The sequence below is a fragment of the Vigna angularis genome, chromosome 10 (genome assembly GCF_016808095.1).
Source record: "Vigna angularis cultivar LongXiaoDou No.4 chromosome 10, ASM1680809v1, whole genome shotgun sequence".
NCBI lineage: Eukaryota > Viridiplantae > Streptophyta > Magnoliopsida > Fabales > Fabaceae > Vigna > Vigna angularis.
Window position 1 is genome coordinate 2,510,853 of NC_068979.1, and position 21,785 is coordinate 2,532,637.

At 33.8% G+C, this 21,785-nt stretch overlaps 1 protein-coding gene across 4 annotated transcripts; it reads left to right on the forward strand.

Annotated features, from left to right (window-relative positions):
- The first annotated feature begins 992 nt into the window (after positions 1–992).
- LOC108335641 (lysine-specific demethylase JMJ17) lies at positions 993–20,183 on the forward strand. 4 transcript variants are annotated; one of them, XM_052869246.1, is made up of 33 exons: positions 999–2,587; positions 3,903–3,960; positions 4,889–5,011; positions 5,258–5,315; positions 5,412–5,548; positions 7,284–7,445; positions 7,530–7,616; positions 8,448–8,621; positions 8,860–9,012; positions 9,108–9,299; positions 9,404–9,469; positions 9,589–9,684; positions 10,609–10,695; positions 10,962–11,078; positions 11,163–11,370; positions 11,486–11,550; positions 11,732–11,790; positions 11,885–12,016; positions 12,316–12,466; positions 12,556–12,891; positions 13,456–13,629; positions 14,678–14,739; positions 15,090–15,168; positions 15,692–15,841; positions 15,926–16,059; positions 16,863–16,980; positions 17,083–17,156; positions 18,408–18,552; positions 18,651–18,800; positions 18,959–19,054; positions 19,130–19,225; positions 19,327–19,514; positions 19,827–20,183. In XM_052869246.1, exons 1-33 carry the CDS (start codon positions 1,266–1,268, stop codon positions 20,074–20,076), a joined length of 5,499 nt encoding a protein of 1,832 aa, XP_052725206.1. In that variant the 5' UTR covers positions 999–1,265; the 3' UTR covers positions 20,077–20,183. The 4 variants fall into 4 exon arrangements, with proteins under 4 accessions (XP_052725209.1, XP_052725208.1, XP_052725206.1 ...); XM_052869247.1 differs by lacking the exon at positions 7,284–7,445; XM_052869248.1 differs by lacking the exons at positions 16,863–16,980; positions 17,083–17,156 and having other exon boundaries at positions 998–2,587.
- Positions 20,184–21,785: the final 1,602 nt, after the last annotated feature.

Consider the following 21,785-nt stretch of genomic DNA (forward strand, 5'->3'; position numbering starts at 1 on the left):
TGTTTTTTTCGGGTCAAGTTGCGGGTAGACATTATCCGTGTCCAATCCGACCCGTTGTTATCTCTAGGTGTACTCTCCAAAATGGAAAATTATCATTTGAGCAAATTGAGTCATAATGTCACGTTCCTTAATAAAGTAAAAAATATATATATATTTTTTAACACACCTAAAATTTTCATATTAATTTAATATTACCCTTATTTATTTCTATTTCTTATTGAAAAAATACAAAACTCACTTTCATGATCATTTTATTTTTAAACTTTACGTCAAATGAATGTAAAAATGTGTCATCTTATCATTATTCAAAAAATCTTACACACTATTGAAACTTATTAATAAAGTGTTTAATTAAGTTCCTTAACTTTTAACATTAGAGATATAACTACTATCCGTTAAATTTCTCAATCTTTAAGGATTTACGTTGAAATTGACTTATCTATTTATTACAAATTAGATTGGAAATAAATTAAAATAATCAATATTTTTCTGTTGGTGGTTTTACAATTGCTTTTCAAAAATCGAAGAATTCAATTCGGTGAATTTAAATAAAATAATATAAATAATAAAATATAGAAAGTAATTTAAAATGTATTTGTAAAAAAAAGAAAAATATAAAAGTGTGTATAGGATTTTGAACACATGTTTAAAAAAAATAGCTAAAACATGAAAAAAAAAAAACCAATTTAAGAAATAAAGTTAAAAGGTGGACAAGTTAATGAAGAAATAAAAACGTGGCACAGAAATATATACACGTGAGGATTATCCATTTTAATGCGAGAAAAGAAAATTAATGTACAAGTAGGAAATGAAACTTAACAAATATTGTAATGATGGGGGTGCAGGAAGCAAACTGTGAAAGAGAGTTGTGTTGAGTCCAGAAGAAGATTGGGCCCGAGTCAACGTGAACCTAACCTAACCCAAGCAAACGAACCAAAGTATCTGGATGACGAGTTATCTTTGGAAAGAAGTCTTCCCGTGAGATACGGCAGAGTAGAGAGAAGCTATATATTATTAATTAATTTAATAGCAGTCGAAACCAAATCAAAGGCACTGTACACGGGACAAGACTCCACTGCATCTTCCTGTCTTCATTGCGCTGCTATTGCTGCTGCTACTGTCACTGCCACTGCGCTTGGGCAAAAGGTAAACTAAACTGCAACCTCTCTCTGCTGCTGCTATTACTTGGCGTTTAACGAGTTAGTTAGTTAGTTATCTTTGAAGTGTTGGCATTGATGAATTGGTTGGCGGTGGTGATAGAATAGATGGGGAAGGGAAAACCTAGAGCTGTGGAGAAAGGTGTGGTAGGACCTAGTTTGAGTGTAGCATCCTCAACTATACCTGCAGGGCCTGTGTATTACCCTACTGAGGATGAATTCAAGGATCCTTTGGAGTATATTTATAAGATTAGACCTGAGGCTGAGCCTTATGGAATTTGTAAGATTGTGCCTCCGAAGAGTTGGAAACCCCCTTTTGCTTTGGATCTAGACGCTTTCACTTTTCCTACCAAGACTCAGGCCATTCACAAGCTCCAGGCTCGCCCTGCTTCGTGTGACTCCAAGACCTTTGACTTGGAGTACTCTAGGTTTTTGAAGGATCACTGTAGTAAGAAGTCCAGGAAAAGGGTTGTGTTCGAGGGGGCGGAGCTGGACTTGTGTAAGCTATTCAATGCCGTGAAGCGGTATGGTGGTTATGATAAGGTTGTTGATGGGAAGAAATGGGGGGATGTTGCACGGTTTGTGAGGTCCAGTGGCAAGATTTCGGATTGTGCTAAGCATGTTCTGTGTCAGTTGTACCGTGAACACTTGTATGATTACGAGAAATTTTATAACCAGATGAATCAAGGGACAGACCAGAGTTGTAAGAAAAGCTTGTATGAGGAGCACAAGAGTGATTGTGGGGTGAAACCTTTGGTGTCAAAGAGGATTCACAAGAGTATTGATTGTTTAAAACGGAAGGATAGTAAAGTGCAAGGAGAAGATCATGATCAGATTTGTGAGCAATGTAAAAGTGGTCTGCATGGGGAACTGATGCTTTTGTGTGACAGGTGTGATAAGGGATGGCATACATATTGTCTTTCCCCACCGTTGAAGCAAATTCCAATGGGTAATTGGTATTGTTTCAACTGCTTGAATTCTGATCGGGACAGCTTTGGTTTTGTGCCTGGGAAGCACTATTCATTGGAAGCTTTTAGACGGAAAGCGGATCTGTCAAGGAGGAGATGGTTTGGATCAGGGCCTGTTTCAAGGGTGCAAATAGAGAAAAAATTTTGGGATATTGTGGAGGGTTTGGTTGGTGAGGTTGAGGTTATGTATGGAAATGACTTGGATACATCTGTTTACGGGAGTGGTTTTCCACGAGTAGCTGATAAAAAACCAGAATCAATTGATGACAAATCATGGGAAGAATACTCAACTAACCCGTGGAATCTTAATAACCTGCCTAAGTTGAAAGGTTCAATGCTCCGAGCTGTTCATCACAATATCACCGGTGTCATGGTACCCTGGCTATATATTGGGATGCTATTCTCATCCTTTTGCTGGCATTTTGAGGATCACTGCTTTTACTCAATGAATTATCTACACTGGTATGCCTTACTTTTATTTATTTGTGCTGATCTTGTACAATTATCTTCTTTTTTTGTAATATATATCATAACAGCGCCAAACCATCAATTCTTGTTTGTTTCAATAAAATAGAACCCTTTCTTTCAGGAGTTATGTATTTTTTTCATGTATGCTAATAGGATAATTTATGGCCATGTTGAATGAACCTAACATGTTCAATGAATCATAACCTGATCACAAGAACAAGATTTGGTTGTATTAGGGAAAATTTAACTGTAGCAAACTTGTTACTAATGATGTGCACTTTGATGTTCCACATAAACTTGTTGGTTCAATCCAATAGCAAGAATACTATGAAAGGAATCATGGAGGTTTGAACTTGTGAACTGAGGCAAATTATCCAAACCTCTAACAACTAGCTCAATCCTAGTGGCTTGTTATTATTCTCCGTTTGAGAACACAAAAGCTTTCCTAGCTAAATATGTATGTGATCAGCAGAATTACAGAAGTGCTTCGTGCGTTCCATGCTAGTTCCATGCTAGTTCCAGACAGAGTCTTTTAACAAAAACTAGTTACATTCTTCCAAATTTTCTACCTAAGCATAGAACAATTCCTTCATTCATACTTTCTCTGAGCACCGCTTATTGCATACAGAAAATTTAACGTCAAGCTGCCAAATTTTTTGCGGCAATAGGATTGTAAATAATCTTATAGCATGTTTGGCTTGGCAGTGACTCAATAAAACTGCATATTTAACTTGAAATTTTGGATACAATTCACATGCGGAAAGCTAATTGTTTACAATTGACCCACCCATCACCACTCCAAACAAATTTAATCATAAAATTACTACATTCAATTAACATGGATGTTTAGTTCAAAAAAGGAAGAACGAAAGTTTTCTATAATTGTCAAATGAGTTTTTGTTTCAAATTTTCTCCTCATGCCGAAACATGTTTATTGATTAAATTTTTGTGTGACTTCTACATAAAAGTGTGAAATTGTAACAATTTTGGACTGACATTTTTTTTTCTTTTGGAAAGCTGGAAATCTCTGGTGTACTTAACCTGTGGCCTTATTTTGCCGAAGACTTAAATTTGGCTCACAATTTTTCTTGTACTTTTCAAAGAATTCATGAATTTTGCATTTTTGTTTAATCTGCTTTTCTTTTGCTTTTCTTTCTGCATTTGTGCGGTTTTTATGTGTCATGGAACCTCAACTGCCAATATTTGCAATGTTTTTATGATCTTTAATTTTTTTTTGAATATATATTTGGTTTCATGAGTGTTATGTGCCCCCCGCCACAATTCAGTTCTGATTTCTATTTTGTTCTAGGGGAGAGGCAAAGTGCTGGTACAGTGTGCCTGGTAGTCAATCCAGTGCTTTTGAGAAGGTAGGTCTTGGGTCCTTGTTATATCTATGCATTATTTTTACTTTTTGATATTTTCTTTAAAAAGAGTGATCTAATTGCCTCGTTTTTTTCTGCTGCTTCTTCCAACCCTGCACCTGTGGAGGATTAAAATTTGCAACAGAAAATTTATTGTCATGCTTGCTATTGCAGCCCATTTGTTTACCTGTGTTTATTTTCCAGTTTCTTCGCACACAAACACTTGCATGCACACTGTAATTGTGGGTGGACATGGGGTGTGTGTGTTTAACAAAGAAGTGTATTTTTTTATGAATAGAATTTATGAAGAGGGGAATAGTTTAAAAGGATTCTTCTGATTCGTTATAATTGTGCTATTCGATACTGGATACAAAGATAACCATAAAACTGCTCTCCTTTTCCTTACGTGTAAATTGAGTTGTCAATTGTATAAGCAACTATTAGTCATGAAATGAGATCACTTATTCGGGCAACTATTGTCAAGATTTTATGTAGTGGTATCCTGTGATATAAAATATGGTTTTGAGAAGTGTAAGCTGCTAAACATGTGTTAAATTTCCCACATTGAAATCTAAAATTTGATTTTTTTTTGTATTTATCTTTGATAGTATATATATAGTGTAGTTCACTTAAGTTAGTGGTTCTCTAAAAGTATTTTTAGATGGAGTCATTTTTAGGAGTCGTTAATATTTCAATTTGAATTAGTATTTTATTTAAAATTTTGAACATTTTTCAAGTGAGATATAGTCATGTAATCTTTGAATCATCCGTCACCAGTTTTCAAAGACATTTTATCACTCTCATTTGAAAATTCAATATTAAAACATAAATCCTCCCCTCCTTTCCCTACAACCCAACAATCCAAACATTTCATAATTTGTTAATTTTAAGAAATTCATTGACAATAACAGTAAAATGATCCACTTCCTTGTAGGTGATGAGAAGCAGTCTTCCTGATCTTTTTGATGCACAACCTGATCTACTTTTTCAGCTTGTTACTATGCTGAACCCATCTGTATTGCAAGAAAATGGAGTTCCTGTCTACAGTATACTTCAGGTATTATTTATCGGGTTTAAGATATATAATATCCAAGTAAATAAGTAATGCACAATAATGCTTATAATTTGATTAGGTGGAACATTGTGGGTTGCAGTTGAAGTTCTTTTACACTTAATATTCACTTACACTTAGTGTCCCTCCATGTATGTTTCCAGTAAATGAATACGGCTGTTTGCTTGTCATTTCTTTATATTTATATATATTTGATCTTTGACATGTTTCTTTTCATTTGATGTTTTCCAGGAGCCTGGGAATTTTGTTATTACCTTCCCCAGGTCTTACCATGGAGGTTTCAATCTTGGTATGCAATTTTATTTTTGTCTTCGTCTTCATCCAAAATTACAATCTTAAATATAATCTGAAGTGTGTCATACTTTGTATTTGTTTATGTTCTCAGGTTTAAATTGTGCAGAGGCAGTCAATTTTGCTCCTGCTGACTGGCTACCACATGGTGCTTTTGGAGCTGATCTCTATCAGCGGTATCACAAAACTGCTGTCTTATCTCACGAGGAGCTTCTTTGTGTAGTAGCCCAGGTTTGCACATTGTTATGACTTTGTTACATTAGTTAATGTAATAATTTGTTGATGAGGTTAAAATCTAATAGGGTGTTTGGTTTATTTTCTTGTTTACATTTTCAGTTTATATGTTTTCACTATGATTACCAAGAGGCATTTGGTTTGAGGAAACATTTTCTTGTTTTCATTTTTTCAAAAGTTTGAATAATAAAACGTTTTCTATATTCTGTGCAATCAATGAAAAGTTGTTTACTGTACAAACTTTTGAGAAACAGAAGCATTGAAAATAATGAAAAGTTTTTTTTTTTCACTTATATCTATTCCAACTTTAAAAAGGTAACCAAGTAAAAAAAACACCACTTTATTGTAATTAAAGTAAAAATAGAAAATGTTTTTATCAAACCACAGTGCCTAAAATGCAACATTTTTTCCTCTTATTTATTTTTTCAAAAACTTTATGAAGGAATTGTTAGTTTTCACTATTTGGTCTTAAAGTTTTGTGAACAAGGAATAGAATGAAAACATGGTTGCAATTTTTACAATAAGGGAAAATATAAACTTAATTGAAAACAAGGAAACAAACCAATCAGCCCCTAATTTTTGAGGTATGCAATTTGTAATTCAAGTCTAGCAAACAAAGTACATGGATCACTATTCTTGTGGATTGTGCAAGTGTAACATGGATCATCCTAACTAAAATACAAAATTATGTTTAAACACATGTACTGATAAATGAAGAGATATAAGGCAAAATAACTTTGAATTTCTCAGAGCCACAAACTTACAAGTCACACCAACAGTTCCAAATCTAGAACCCCCTCAACAACACTCACTGATCTGCTTTCAACTCTAGTCGCACCTGAACCCTCGTTGCCTTCCCTAGCAGTTCATTTCCCACTTAATAGTCATTATAAACCGCAAAACATATTAGAGAATGAGTGGAACCCAGCAGAGAGCAGAAAATTTAATCAAGTTCTCAAACATTAAAGAAACCAAACTGAAATTAGGAGTAGTGGAACCCACTAGCAAATGAATCGAGTGTTGAATCTAGAAGCAGAAGGACCAAGGAGGGGGTTTGGTACTGTTGTGTGCAGAGGAGTAGAAAAAAAGGTGAAGATTAATACTGGAATGAATGAGGCTAGGGCCTTAATCTGATGGGTCAACTGAAAATGGGTTGGGTTTCTCAGATTTTCAAAAAAACCATTCTACACTGCTGATCCCATCTAACTGTGTGAGAGAGTGTGATTAAGATGCCAAGGCATGAGAAAGTCGTATGATTGATTGTGCAGTCTTGCGAGTAAGGTCACAATTTATATTACTGTGTAACTGAGTAAACTAGTCTTGACTTGTGTTTTTATTATATAACAATAACAATAAAAACTAAGCTTTTGTTGCCATGTGGGGTGGGATACATGAATTGATGATGCCATATTGTTCATTGTTATATTTTGACTGCAACTGATGACAGAAAAAAAGTATTGTGTACCCTTTTTGGGGGAAGGGGGTAGGGCATGCTTTTGTAAACTGCGATGGCTGTCTCCTAATAACCTGCAATGTCTGAACTGGTATTTGATGTAAAGTTGTGATGGATTGTTTTGACTTGTTTATGTTGTTTCTAGATTTTCTTATTTAGGAAGATTTATTATCATTCTGTTTTAAATCTAAAAGTGCTCTAAAGTTTTTCAGATAAAAAATGTTTAGTTCTTGACTAATCTTGCATACTCTCTTGCGTGTTGATTGTCATCATTTTTAGTTTGGTGAAGTTGACGGCAGGGTGTCTTCTTATTTGAAGAACGAATTGTTGAGAATATCAGTTAAAGAAAAATCTCGAAGAGAGAAACTTTGGAAAACTGGTATTATTAAGTCTTCTCGTATGGCTCCTCGAAAATGTCCCCAATTTGTGGGAACCGAAGAAGTATGATTTTTTTACCAATGGTAATATAAATGATAACTCATGGCTTTGATATTTTCTGATTGTGTTTACTGGTGTGCGTTATAGGATCCAGCATGTATCATATGCCAGCAATATCTCTATCTCTCTGCTGTTGTATGTGGTTGCAGGCCATCGGCTTTTGTTTGTCTGGAGGTAAACGCACAAGATTGAGCTATTGATTTATTGATGATCAAATAATGTAAATATGTAGTTGCCATCAATTCATCTTCCACCATTGCATCAATGTCAAAGCAAAATAAAAAAAGTGTTACCAGCCCCCAGAATGTATGTAGTATCCATTTTCATAGCTGAATTATACTTATTTGTTTCAACCTAAGATTGAATGTACCCAACAGATTTTTTTAAGTTCTTAAGATAGCCACTCAAGTTAAGTGAGTTCTCTCAATATTCTGCCCTATGAGAAGTGTGAATGCATCAGAAAACCAGCCTGTCCCTGGAAAAGCATATGGGTTGTCTGTTTTTGTCTTTTGGAAGTGAGAATAAGTAGACTGTACTATGCACTTCTGTTTCTGGTGTTAGGGATAAATGGAAAATTGTATTGTTGCATGACAGATATATATATGGATCACTATTATTTCTTGGATTTGCATAAGTTGGTTTGTTGATTATGAATTTATGTATTAAGTGTCTGGTATCTTCCTCATGGTGTTTATTTCTCTCCATCTTTTCTTCTCTCTCTCTCTCTGTGTGTGTGTTTTTCTAGGAAAAGGTAGCACTGCCTTTGTACCCGGTGATTGTTTGTTCTTTTAAAGTGATCAGGATTTAATGCACACAGACATGCTTAAAATTCCCAATCCATTCATGTGTCAAGTAGGATTAGGCTTTATAGGTGATAGAAAAATATTTGTATTGTTGATATTATTGTGGTCAGGAGTCACTTGACAGATTCAGGTTTCTTGGGTTTGATTAGTTTGTTCCCTTGGGTGCCGTTTTATTATTACTGAATTTAGTTTTCTCTTGCAGCACTGGGAACACCTTTGTGAGTGCAAAACTGTTAAATTGCGTCTTCTCTATCGTCATTCACTTGCAGAATTGTATGACTTGGCCTATTCTATGGACAAATATACTTCTGAGGGCAAAGCTGAGTGTAGAAGTGTGAAAAGGCAGCCTTCATGTCTCAGTGCTTTGACCAAAAAGGTCATATATACAAATACATATTTTTTTAAGCCTCCAAAATTTCTAAATTCTAATATTTGGATATACTTATCTTTCTGCAATAAAAATATATGGTGTCTTCATTTCTATATCTGACTGCTGCTCTCCTGTAAGTGGTAATGTTTAATTTTTTAATTAAATTAGCTAACGTAGTGCTTGTATTGTTATGTATACATTTGTGATTTAAGAAAAAATACTGAGACTCCTGGTATATGTGTAGGTAAAAGGTGGCTCCATTACTTTTGCTCAACTTGCTACAGAGTGGCTACTGCAATCTAGTACTATTCTTCAAAATGTCTTTTTGCAAGATGCATTTGTTACTGCACTAAGGAAAGCTGAACAATTTCTTTGGGCTGGTTCTGAGATGGATTCTGTGAGTTCTATCTATTTATTGCTTTTTAAATTTTGTTGTATGTGCACACCGTGATGTACTTGACTTAGTTAGTTCTGCTTCTTTTCGGAATGTAGGTTCGAGACATGGTAAGGAATTTGCTTCAAGCTCAGGAATGGGCAGAAGGCATAAGAGACTGTGTAACAAAAATTGAGTTATGGTTGTGTCATCGAGACACTAGTGTAAAGAAAGTTCATTTAGAATCCGTTGATGAGTTGCTGAAAGTTAGTCCTGCACCTTGCAATGAGCCTTGTTATCATAAACTGAAGGTGCTTTTCTTAACAAACTGTTAATGCCTTTGGTAATTGGGTTTTTCTGCCTTTGGTAATTGCCTTTTTCTGCCTTTTTTCTTGTTTAATTTATATGGATGCAGGAGTATGCAGAGGAAGCAAGGTTGTTTGTACAGGAGATTGATACTGCTTTGTCAATGTGTTTAAATGTACTTTTTTCTAGACTCATCACTCGTGTTTCCTTCATAACTTTATACTGGTAACACTTATATCTGGTAACAATTTATGTTCTTGCTAATTATAATTTGACTAAAATTATGTTTTGCAGATGTCTGAGTTGGAACTTTTACACTCCAAAGCTTGTGGCTTACCCATCTACGTGAAAGAAAATAAGAAATTGGAAGGAAAAATTTCTTCAACCAAGGTAGATGTTTCCTTACATAATAGTTTGGCACATATTTTCTACGCTTTATCTTTCTTTTATACTGTTTATATTTGAAACTCTTTTTTCTCTCCAAAGTGCATTTTCTTATTTACATAGTTACGGATCTCTGTAGATATTTTTTTTTATCAGAATGTGTTTGTCAAAACTTAAATAAGAATCCATCTCTCCCTCCCAGAATCGAATCTGATCTTAAAAGTTATCACTGCTCTGCTGGTTCAGTTTTTTCTCATGGTGAAAATAATCTGGAAGTTCCATAGCCCTTTACTAGTAAGGTGAGACTACCAAGACCGTTGTGCCTTGTTCATCCTGATGGTATGAAAATGGCAGTGATTGAGTCTCTATTGGGTAATTCACAGTTAGTGACTCTCAGTTTTGGATTAGAGCCTAACTCAAGCCCGCCAAACTGACTTGGGATTTCAGCAAAACTCCTCATGCCAATATGAGGTGGCAAAATGGGTTTGGGCTTCAAATTTTGAGCCTGAATTAAATGCTGGCTGTTTAGAAAAGTAAAATTATGTTTAGAAGGAAGAAATCACTTCCACAAACAACATAACTGGCAAAATGAAAAAACAAAAAGACAAAAATGATCAACATTACCATCTAATCTTTAAATGTGAGTAAACCTTAAAAATACCGTGTACTAAACACAAATTTAAAATATTTTTATCTTCAAAATATGGAGAGCTAATAGTTGTTGTGGAAAGAGTTCACCTGATTTTTATCCATTTCTTGCTTTATTTGCGAGTCCGTCTCTATCCCAGGTTCGAAGATTGGCTCATGTTCTTAACTACCCCAATTTTGTGCTTGAGCTACTGTACACTTTTGCTGTACTGCAGGGTCTTGTTGATTTATGCATTGTTTAATTTTTCATGTTGCTAACACTATTTTTTTGAGGCTCGTTAGGCATGGCTGGATAGTGTCAGAAACTGCATCTCAGCAAGACACCCTGCTGCACTACATGTTGATGTTTTTTATAAACTAAAAGCAGAGGTAATAAGAACTCTGGAAACTGCACAGGCTTTGTTTATTTCTCAAGCCTTGTTCATGTGTAGCAGTTATCAATAACAGAGGAATAGAAGTGTTGTTACGTATGTACTGAACTATTATATTTACTAAATCTAATCATGTGGATAAATCATTCATTTTTAAATTAGGTGTTTCACATTTATGTGAGTAATATACGTCATACACAGACACAACACGTGTGCATTACTCAAGTTACTGACAAAATAATATGAAATTCATGCTTTCAATAGTTTTGGGATCTTCAAGTTCAACTCCCGGAGATAGATGTGCTTCAGAATCTACTAAATGAAGCTGAATCTTGTAGTGCTCAATGTCATGATATGTTAGAAGGACCTATGAATCTCAAGGTTTACATTTTGAATCTTTGTCATCTCTTTTTGTTTTCTATGATGGTTAAAAGGCATATCTTTATTGACTAAGGAACCTTGCAGAATGTTAGTTTGCTGCTTAAGGAATGGGAAAATTTTGCAGTTGATGTACCGGAACTCAAGATTCTAAGGCAATACCATTCGGATACTGTTTCATGGGTTTCCCACTGTAATGATGTTTTAGGGAGAGTTCATATGCAAGAAGATCAGCATGATGCAGTTGATAAATTGAATAGTATTTTTAAAGCAGGTTTATCTTTGAAAATTCAAGGTATTAGGGAATGTTGCTGCGTTATATGGGTTAAGATTTTCATTTTCGAGACCCATGCATTTATTGATTTTCTTGTTAGTTTACACTGCCTCAAGGTTTGACTTATATTTCTCAGTTGATGAGTTGCCATTGGTTGAGGTTGAGCTGAAGAAGGCTAATTGTCGGGAAAAGGCTGTGAAGGCAAGTTATATTATATTTAACCATTCTAATACTGTTTTCTCATTTCTCTCCTTGCTTTTTTTTAATATGAAAAAGTAGAAGATTTCTTAATATTCAGGGGCTAATCAACTTTGCCATGTTAAAGGCTCAGGCAGTTATTTAATCTGTGAAAACTGATTGAAATACTGTGAAATTGGTACAGGCGCATGATTTTAAGATGCCTTTGGAATTCATCCAGAAACTGTTGAAGGAAGCCACCATGTAATTTTAAATGCCCTTTCGTCATCTGAACTGGCACATCATTAGGTTTTTATTTTTTGTAGTTTCAACCATTTGCTTGTTATTGATTCTTCAGGCTTCAAATTGAGCAAGAGAAACAATTTGTCAATCTATCTTGCATGCTTACTGTTACCATTCCTTGGGAGGAAAGGGCTAGAGAGATGCTTTCACATGGGGCTCCTATTTCGGACTTTGAGGACATGATCAGGTTCAACAATGCTGGATATGTTTTATTTATTTTTTTTATCGGCAGCTGGAGATGTTTTATGTTTATAGCTTCAACAAGAATATACTTGAAGAGAACTTGAAAAAAAGGAACTTAGTATATTCATTGTGTATGTAATAGAAGTTTTATAGGCTAAATGACTAAACCTATTAATAGAAATAGGGGAGTAGGGGAACTAGGAAAGAGAATAAATGTACCCTACTAATAACATTAAGATTTTATCCTATTTATAACAATTATTTTGGGTAATGATAAATTTGTTTTTGATCTTCCTTTTATAGAGCTTCAGAGAACATATTTATTATTCTTCCTTCACTTAAAGATGTCAAGGATGCATTATCAGAAGCTAATTCCTGGTTAAAGAATTCAAAACCATATTTCGTCTCTTCTATGCAAACTTCTGATTCTATGCAGAAAGTTGAGGACTTACAGGTGCTTGTTTTATTCTGTTTGTTTTGTTGCCTTAAGTTTGCTGAAAACATGACCATTATGAATATGACAATTTGATCATCTACTTTTAGATGTTGGTATCTCAATCGAAGCATCTTAAAGTATCATTTGAAGAAAGAGGAATGCTTGAATTGGTTTTGAAAAACTGCAGAAGATGGGAGTATGAAGCATGTTCTGTACTAGATGATGCCCGGTGCTTATTTGAACTGGATAACTCTCTGCATGAAGTAGACAGTGGTTTAATGTGTAACATGGAAGATTTGATTGTAAGAATCCAATCCACCATAGCATCGGGTATATCACTGGGTTTTGCCTTTAGTGAGATTTCAAAACTCCAAGCATCTTGTTCTACGCTGCAGTGGTGCAAAAGGGCCTTGTCTTTCTCCAATTGCTCTCCTTCTTTAGAGGTTACTATTTATCTCTAGTGACAATTTATGTTATAGTCATGCATTTTACAAATGCAAAAACGTATGGTTTCTTACTCCATCCTTTTAGTGTTTGACTGCTGCCTTGAACATATACATGCTTATGCCAAATATACCCTGCCTCCATGCCTAACTGTCCACCAAATTTGGTTTATTTTTGACTGGCTATTAAGAACATGGTATTAACTTGATCTCTTGACACTTTATTTTGAGTTCGTTCATCTAGATGCCTTACAAAGTTGGTATCATATTTGATTATTTTCTTATTCCTATTCAACTACACATGAAACTTTTAGTGTGTTACTGCTGACTGCAATCTCGTTTTTCTTTTACATGGTTCATTGCTTAATAATTTTGTTCACCGTCTTTGTCAATCTTCTAACCTTTTCTTTGCATGGGCATAAATAAAACTTGATTTGGGATATAAGATCAGGTGTTTGCCAACTGTTTGGGGTAAAGAACATGGCCTTTTTAATGGGGCTAGCTAAGAATTAATCTTGTTGAATTTCCTTTGTTGTTGATTAGAGATGATTGCTAATCATGTAGGACGTTTTGGAGGTTGCGGAAGGTCTTTCTCATTCCTCTATTTCTGGGGCTCTGTTGAAACTATTAATAGGTGGGCTTGAATGGCTTAGGAAGGCATTAGAGGCGATTTCTGGTCCTTACAATTCTAGAAGATCCAAGTTGACTGAGATACAAGCTATTCTTACTGATTATCAGGTAATAGGTTATGAAATTTCCTGCTTTGTGTATTTTGTTATTTTGATGAGTGATTATTGTTTTGTTTGATTTATTAAATAAAGTGGCCACATTCTTGTTTGTGCGGGCATTTATATATAATTGAAAAGGAAAAGAACTTGAGTGAAATTAACAGAGTATCTTTTATGGTATTTAACCATTATTTTATAAGTAAAAGGAAATAGTACAGAGGTTGTGAAACTATGTCAAAAGAGAAAATGTGGTTTTAGTTTTTAGGTTGGTTTTTGAATCATGCTTACAATCAGACACCGTATGTTGGGGTTTCACAGATTTTATCTCTGGGACATACTTTTGTCTCTGGTATCTTGCGCATTTATTGGTTCAGGGGAATTTCCATTTTTGATAAGCGGAGACTTGACAGCATTTGGTGTACACTTGAATCTTTCTTTTAGTTGTTTTTCAACTCCTGTTCTGGGAATATCATATTCTCTTCCTGGTTTTACTTCTCTCTAATATTTTTAATAAAAAGACTAAATTTCATGCTGTGTTCGGTTTTGGTACATTGATATATTTTGTTGGATCACAATACTCTCATAGTCACATCTTCAAAACTAAAATGTTTGTTCTTACATGCTGTTGAATTGGATTGAGCGCTGTTATGTGCATGACTGTTTCAAAGGGTTTCCTTCCTATTACTGATACATAGAGACTGAACAACTTTGTGTTGTATTCACAATACTTTTTACTTCCTTCTGGTTTCACTGCCTTTTGTTTTATCCTTCCCCAGGCTGTAGTTTTGCATTGTTGCATGGTGTCTTTTCCCATATAAAATAAAGTGGTTGTTATCTCAACTAATTTTATATTTGTGTATGGTTTTAATTATTTCATTAAATTTATGATCTCATTTTTTTTGTGAATCATTAACAAATTTTCTGATTTATTAAAGACATTGATTTATGGAACTTTGGAGAGAGAAAAGTTGGGGTGAAAACGTTCAAGCTTTTTCTTACAGTGGTTGGGAAAAGTTGTTTTGCCTCATACAGCTTACATCTACAACTTTTTTCTGCAGACAATTAATATGACCTTTACAGCAGTAAATATTCAACTTGAAGATGCCGTTGGAAAACATAAGTAAGTCTAATTTGTTTGTTGTAGAATCCAGATTATCCTTTATGTTAATTTGATTTGTTTCTGTTTTATTCTTGTAATTTTTATTTTCTTCCCTTTTCATAAATGTTTCAATTAGTTTTGCACTTCTGAATTCTTTTATAAGCTTGATTGTTGTTATTGTCATTTTCAATTTGACTCTACCTTTCAATACTACTTTTTGAACCATGTCTGTCTCCTATTGTGCATCATCTCGGTAAAGAATATATTTCTTAATCACTTAAAACACTGGGATGGAGTGGATGGAGACTGTTGCTTCCAATTATTTTGTTAAAATGTTTTTATATGCTTAATTGTATTTTATTTCTGTTTAGGATGTGGCAAGAGCAAGTGTGCCAATTTTTTGGTCTAAGTTTTAGAGAGCGGTCTTGGTCTTCAATATTGCAGCTCAAGGTAAATTTTCTGGACGTGTAGCGGGTGGCCTTTATATGTGATTATTGATCAACTGATTGACTTAGGCGCCACTACAAAACTATGATTCTCTATTTTTGCATCTAAGCTTCTGTATTGTTCGTAAAAAAAGTACTGATCACTTTGGTCAGGATATTCCTTGTCTTTTAGACAAATTGTATGCGGGTTTGTTTACTTTCTTCATTTTTGGTCAGGATATTCATTTTTTTCTATTTGTAGATTTACTTTAAGCCTTAAGGTTTGTTTTCTATTTCCTTTGTAGCTTGTACATTATATTTTGCAGCACCTTTCCCATCAAGCATTTTCTTTCAATTTAATTTCATTATGTGTATATTCTTAGTTTGCATAGATTACCAAGCTTATTTGTTCACTACTTGTGAATATTATTATTGGAAATCTGAAAGCTTTCAAGCTAGTTGGGGAGCCTTTACCAGTTTGTTTTATTTTATTTATGACTTCACATATCAGTGTTCACTTGCATAGCACTGACATTACTTACCTCCAGGAGTATGGAGATACCATTGCCTTTGGTTGCTGTGAACTGGATTTGGTTTTATCTGAAGTTAAGAAGGTGGAAAATTGGAAGAAAACGTGCATGGATAAACTAGGAGCTTCAGTGAAAAATGAAAATTCGCTACTTCATGCATTGGAGAAGGTTTTGATTTAGCCATATTTTCCTTTGCATGATCCATTTGCATATCACGTATCACATACTCAGGACATTGCTTTATATTTTCAGATGGGACAGACTCTAGATAGATCATTGCTTATGTACGACAAATTGCAAGATATGAAGGAACCAAACCAATGTATCTGCTGCTTTGATGATTCTGAAGATCAGGAATTTCTTACTTGTTCCACTTGTATGGACTGGTAAAGTACTTCTTGTTTTCTAAAAATAGGAGTTCCATAGTCAGGCAATAGCTTATGAGACTTCATATACACACAACAAATTCGTACAATAAAATGTACAGTGTCAAGTTTTGTGTCTATTACTCTCCATAGCATCAATAAAGTTTCAAATTTGTCTTTCTTCATTTTACAAATTGTTTTACTATTTGTTATATAAGTAACATTTTTTATGGCTTATAATCTTCATGTAAGTGGATTAGTATTAATAAATAAGGAAATATCTCATCATATCTTAAGATTATCCTCTAGAATTTGTTCCCCTAACTAGCTACTATTACGATTAGTATATATACGGGTTCATGCTGTAGGTTTTATGTACATATCAATCAACACACTGTAATACTTTTTAGTTAATATCAGTTAGTGTTTCATTCTTATTCATTTGCCTTTCTTACTCTTTACCTAAAACCACAGATTTTCAACATGGCATCAGAATGTTACCTTTTACCATCACCTGTGACCTTGGGTTACAATTCCATTGCCATGTTCCAAAAAAATATGGAACTGGTGTGTCCAATTTAATTCCAAGTAGTCACCTAACATAACCTACCCTATTGTCATCCCAACAAGATCTTCCTCTCTTTCATCACTGGTTCGGTCAAACACTCAGGATATACTCTGTACAACGTTGCTTTTCTGATTACGGAAATAATTGTCATTCAGCCTGAAAAATTTGTTGTTTCCATACTTCTATTAATTTCTTTCATTATTAAGAAATACATTGATTAATTTGTTTGGTGCATCGATATGTTTCATATGGACAGCTATCATGCACAATGTGTTGGACTAACAGAAAAAGACGTGGCCATTGAAAACTACCAGTGCCCATATTGTGAAATTCTAAGGGGTGAATTCTGTTATCAGAATGGAGGTGCTCTACTGGTAGGATATTGTTTCGTTTAGCAGGAGTCAGCTAGTGTCCGTGTGTTTGTGTCTCGTTCTTTCAGAAACTCATTTGTACAGCTATTCTTTTTCTTTATGCAGAGGTTTAAGAAGAAACGTGTTGAACTGAAAGTTCTTACTGAACTCATGTCTGAGGCCGAAAATTTTTGTTTATGGTAATGTGGTTCACATTAAATATTTATGTACAGCATATATAAATGAGCTTATTTTTCTTAAATAATATTCATTTTTACTCAAATGCAGTTATTTTCAAATGTCCCTGTTTGGAAAAATTGAATTTTCAAATGCTGATATTTTGTGTGTATACAATATAGACATTAACACTTGAATGGATACAATTTAAAAGAAAGGAATTTTTAGGCAAAAATTGCTTGTAAAGTGTCTCCTAGCTTGATTCTGAAATCACTTGTAGCAAGCTCCCTGAAAACACGCCATCAAACAAATTTTGTAGTTCTTATGTAAAAGCTACCAGCATAAAAAATCTACCTTTCCAAACTAGACATAGATGTGTTATAGTTTTTGGAAAACTATTTTCTACACTTTGCCCTGATAGTTTCATCATTTTTGCTCAAGATTTGCTTTGGATAATTTCATTTTTTCTTTTTATGATCCCTTAATTTAACTGTAACATGCTAAGACTGGCAAAAACATTAGGTAAAGTCACGTTTAGTCAAGCAGAAATACTTGTGCTATAATGTATTTTAGTTTTGGTACATAAACATTAATGCTACTGTATTTTATGGGAAGAAGGAATTATGGTTGTTTTAGAGTATAATTAGATATTTTTGTTTAGGTGTCTGTTGGTGTGAGGTATCATACTTGTGGGGAAGGGAGGGGGGTTTAAAGGGTTGGTTCTGTCTGCAGATGCTGGAAAATGGTAAGGAGTGGATCCTGGCAGAACTGGAATTATTTATTGGCTAAGTTGCATGCAGTGTGAGCAGAGAGTTCAGACGTATGTGGGATACCCAATGATAATTTTAATATTTTTTGTTGTACACTTTTTAAAAAAAATTTAAAGCAGAAATATGTAATATAGAAAGTTGATTTTGGATTCTTTTTAGAATGACTCTGCAAACTGTCACTCTAAGAAAACTACATATATTTCTGTAGTTTCTTTCTTTCTCTCTTATTTTCTGCATTTTTTAGAAGGTGGTGTTCTATAAGAGTCTTGGACCTTCATCTATGGTGGAAAATTTGTAGAGTCTAGGTTCGTTGTATATACCAACAAAATCATGTATACAGTGATTAGGATAAGGGCATTTGTTTATTTTTTTGATCTAGATAATTCAGGTGTGGTGTGCAGTTTCGACACATGGATACCATCACGTACCTCTTGTTTTCTCTACCTTTGACAATCCTCACTGTAAGTTTTTTATTAACTTGTAATTTGTCTATTGTATGTGTAGGATTGATGAAAGAGATGTTTTGAGTCAACTTGTTGAGAAAGCCCTTCAATGCAAATCTTTCTTGAAAGAAATTGTAATCCTTGCATCAGCTAATGTTGATCAAGATATTTGCATAATCTCTGAAAAATTGGCCACTGTTGTAAAGGCATGTATTTATTTATTTATTTTTATCTAGTTCTTGTATTATTTCACTTAACTGGAACATGGTTGTTACAATTGAGTTGGTTTCTCTTATTAATACAGGCTAGCAACGTGGCTGTTGTCTATGATCAGCACGATACTTGTGATCTTGAGCTTACTTTGGCAAAATTCTTGTGGAAAGCTCAAGTCAATAGAATATTAAATGGTGTACCAAAGCCCACTGTCCAGCGTATTCAGAAGCATCTGAAGGAGGTATCTGCTGTTGCCTTGGTTTATATTGTTTTTTGGCATTCATTGAAAAACCAAGATGCCCCCTTTTTTATCAGTACTCGTTCACTTTTCTGCTTTTATAAAATGTCTTGCCAATATAAACAATTTTAAACGTACTGAAATGTCCGAGTGCATGATAGGGACTGGCTATGGGCATATCACCTGAAGATCACTATATGTTGAAAATTTCAAATGTGAATAGCTTAGGTTTGCAGTGGACAGAACTAGCCAAAAAGGTTATTCTTTTTCCTTTGGTGATTCTTCTCTGTACTTTATTACTCTAGCTGACTTTTAATTTTAAATATGAACAGGTGGCATCGGATTATGGGGCACTCGGCCTTGATAAAGTTCTTGAACTTATAGTGGAAGGTGAAAAGTTGCCTGTTGATGCGAATGAGGAACTAAGCGTAAGAGATCAGTCATTTCTTTATTTGTTAAAGTTGAGACATTTTTATTTTGGCAAGAATTTGTTGAGATTATAATCAAGTATTTTTTCTGTTGACAATAGTTGTTAAGGGCACGATGCATGCTTTATTGTATTTGTCGAAAGCCCTTTGATCCAGAAAGGATGATTGCATGTTGTCGTTGTAATGAGTGGTATCACTTCGATTGCATGAAATTGCCATGCACAAGAGAGGTCTACATTTGTCCCGCGTGTACCCCATGTACGGAAGGATTACCTCCAAACCATGACAGGTCTGTTTATTTTATTCGTCTCCAAATTAGTTTGAGAGTAGTTTTATTTTCACTGTGGTTGCTTGAAATTTTTAAAATATTATTTTCTAGCAAGCATTTTGAAAAGATTATTAGTTGCCAACTCCATTTTATCAGCAGAAAAACACAAGTTGTTGCATCATCATAGAAATTAGGAACATTACTTAATAAACTTTGTTAAGTTCCAGCTGGTTGAGTGTCTGGAAGAATGGTTCTGTCATGTATTTCTGCTAGAGGCTATTATTTTTGCAATTCTTTTGGGTATTTTTAGTGATTATCTGTCATGCTTTACAGATTAACTAGTGGTAAATTTGAGGAGCCAAAGACCCCGTCTCCCAGGCATTCAAACCCTAGAAAGAAACAGAAGAGAGACGCACCCAACCTCACTTGCAATACGTTCGCTACCAGGGATCAAGATAGTGAACGTTGGTATCCGAGTGGGATAGAATGTCTAAGGTGGCAAAATCGAAAGCCTTTCAGAAGAGCAGCTAAGAAACGTGTTGAACTTCGAAGTCTTTCTCCATTTATTTGCATACAAAGATAGTTGAACATGGTACACAATCATTGATCATTAAATTGATTCAATTGATTTTTATGGTGTCATCTAGGTCATTTTTAATCCATCTTAATGTGAAAATTTCATTTTTAGTTTCCGGTTCTGCATTGGATTTGAAGACTGGACTTAATAGGATAAAGATGGGCGTGAATTAACGTAGGAACCATTAGTTTTTATACAGCTGACAAAATTAGGCAGGATTTGATAGAATTCACTTAGTTTTTATGGGGTAAGTTAGATAAAGCATACATAGCTAATACGCCCATGTACTTAGTGTATAAGGTTTTTACATTGCTATTTAATCATAAATTGTCATGATGACTTTTAAAATAATGGTGTAATTTTCTGTGTACAGTAATTAAATTCTTCTGCCGAAAAGATCCTAATCAGAAATTGCATTTGTAATGTATATTTTGGATCTTTGTAAAATTGGTTTTTAAGATTGACAACAATAGAGGCTAATCTAACTTCTTAAATTAATTCTTAACAGGAGACCAACTATTGGCTCATATCCAAAATATAGGGTCAGATAATTGTATTCCCTAAAATTGACACTATTAATTGAGTTTAATATTTGAAGAAGGTTTAGTATTTTATCAAACTTGATTTCAATTAAATAATGTAAAAAGGGAACAAAAAATGAGAGTTAAAATCCTTACCAAACCCGAATCCTTAAACTCTTCCAAAACCTCATTAGTATAACATGCTAAATTTTCCCATTTTAATGTCATTCCTACTCCCTTGAAGTGTTTCCTACACCACCAGCAACGTTGTGTATAAACGACAAAAACAAGATGACAACGGATATCCCTGTGCATGAGTTCTCTAATTTTGGTGTTTGATATTTTAATTAATGAGTTTAATGATTTACTATTTGGTTTGTTCTTACTAGTGTTGCTTAACCTGTAGTATGTTATTATGGTAACGAAAAATTATTTAATTATTTTAAACTTGATAAAAATGCCAGTACTTTTATCTTACTTTTTATTCTATTATTCCTTTTTTTTTTACCTGCCCTATATTAAGAGAAATTCATTTTTATATAATACAATTCTTGTGAAAAATAATCGCAGTGAAAATAGGTAAAAGAGTGGTGTAAATAGTAAACCATATTAGAATAGCTGACAAGTGGCCAGTTGTGAGCTCAATAATTCGAGTCCACATACTGGGCGTAACTCGATGCAGTAATGTGGATCTGCCTAAGCTCATGGACAAGAATGGAGGGGTGACTGTTAGTTTATAATTAGTTGGTAATTAGCCAGTTAATTGAGTTGTTATGTCGTTTGTTGGACACTTGAAATAAGTAAATCTTAAAATAAATGTTTGTGGAGATAAGTATATTTTAAAATAATAACTTATTTAAAAAATAATATATATATATATATCTGAAATCCATTTACTTTATTAAAACATATATGTAGAGATATAATAGGAAGCCAACGAGTTTCCATATTTCATATTTATTCTTAAAAATATATTTAACTCAATTCCTATATTCAACGAATATTAAATTTTTTTTCATTTTCATTCAATGAGTATATATTTATACATGTTTTTCTTTACTATTTCAATATCAATTAATCAACTTTTAAAATAATAAAAAATTACAGAAAAAATATATAATATTATTAAATATTTAATATTAAAAAAGGATATTATTATTTTTTCAATATTAAATATTTTAAAAAATTATAATT

What these genes read in the sequence shown, in the direction of transcription:
- LOC108335641 (XM_052869246.1), top strand. Translation starts at nt 1,266, where the DNA reads ATGGGGAAGGGAAAACCTAGAGCTGTGGAGAAAGGTGTGGTAGGACCT. An exon ending in AGAAAGTTGAGGACTTACAG is followed by an intron (nt 12,467 to 12,555) that starts GTGCTTGTTTTA and finishes ATCTACTTTTAG; the next exon opens with ATGTTGGTATCTCAATCGAA. An exon ending in TGTTCCACTTGTATGGACTG is followed by an intron (nt 16,060 to 16,862) that starts GTAAAGTACTTC and finishes TCATATGGACAG; the next exon opens with CTATCATGCACAATGTGTTG.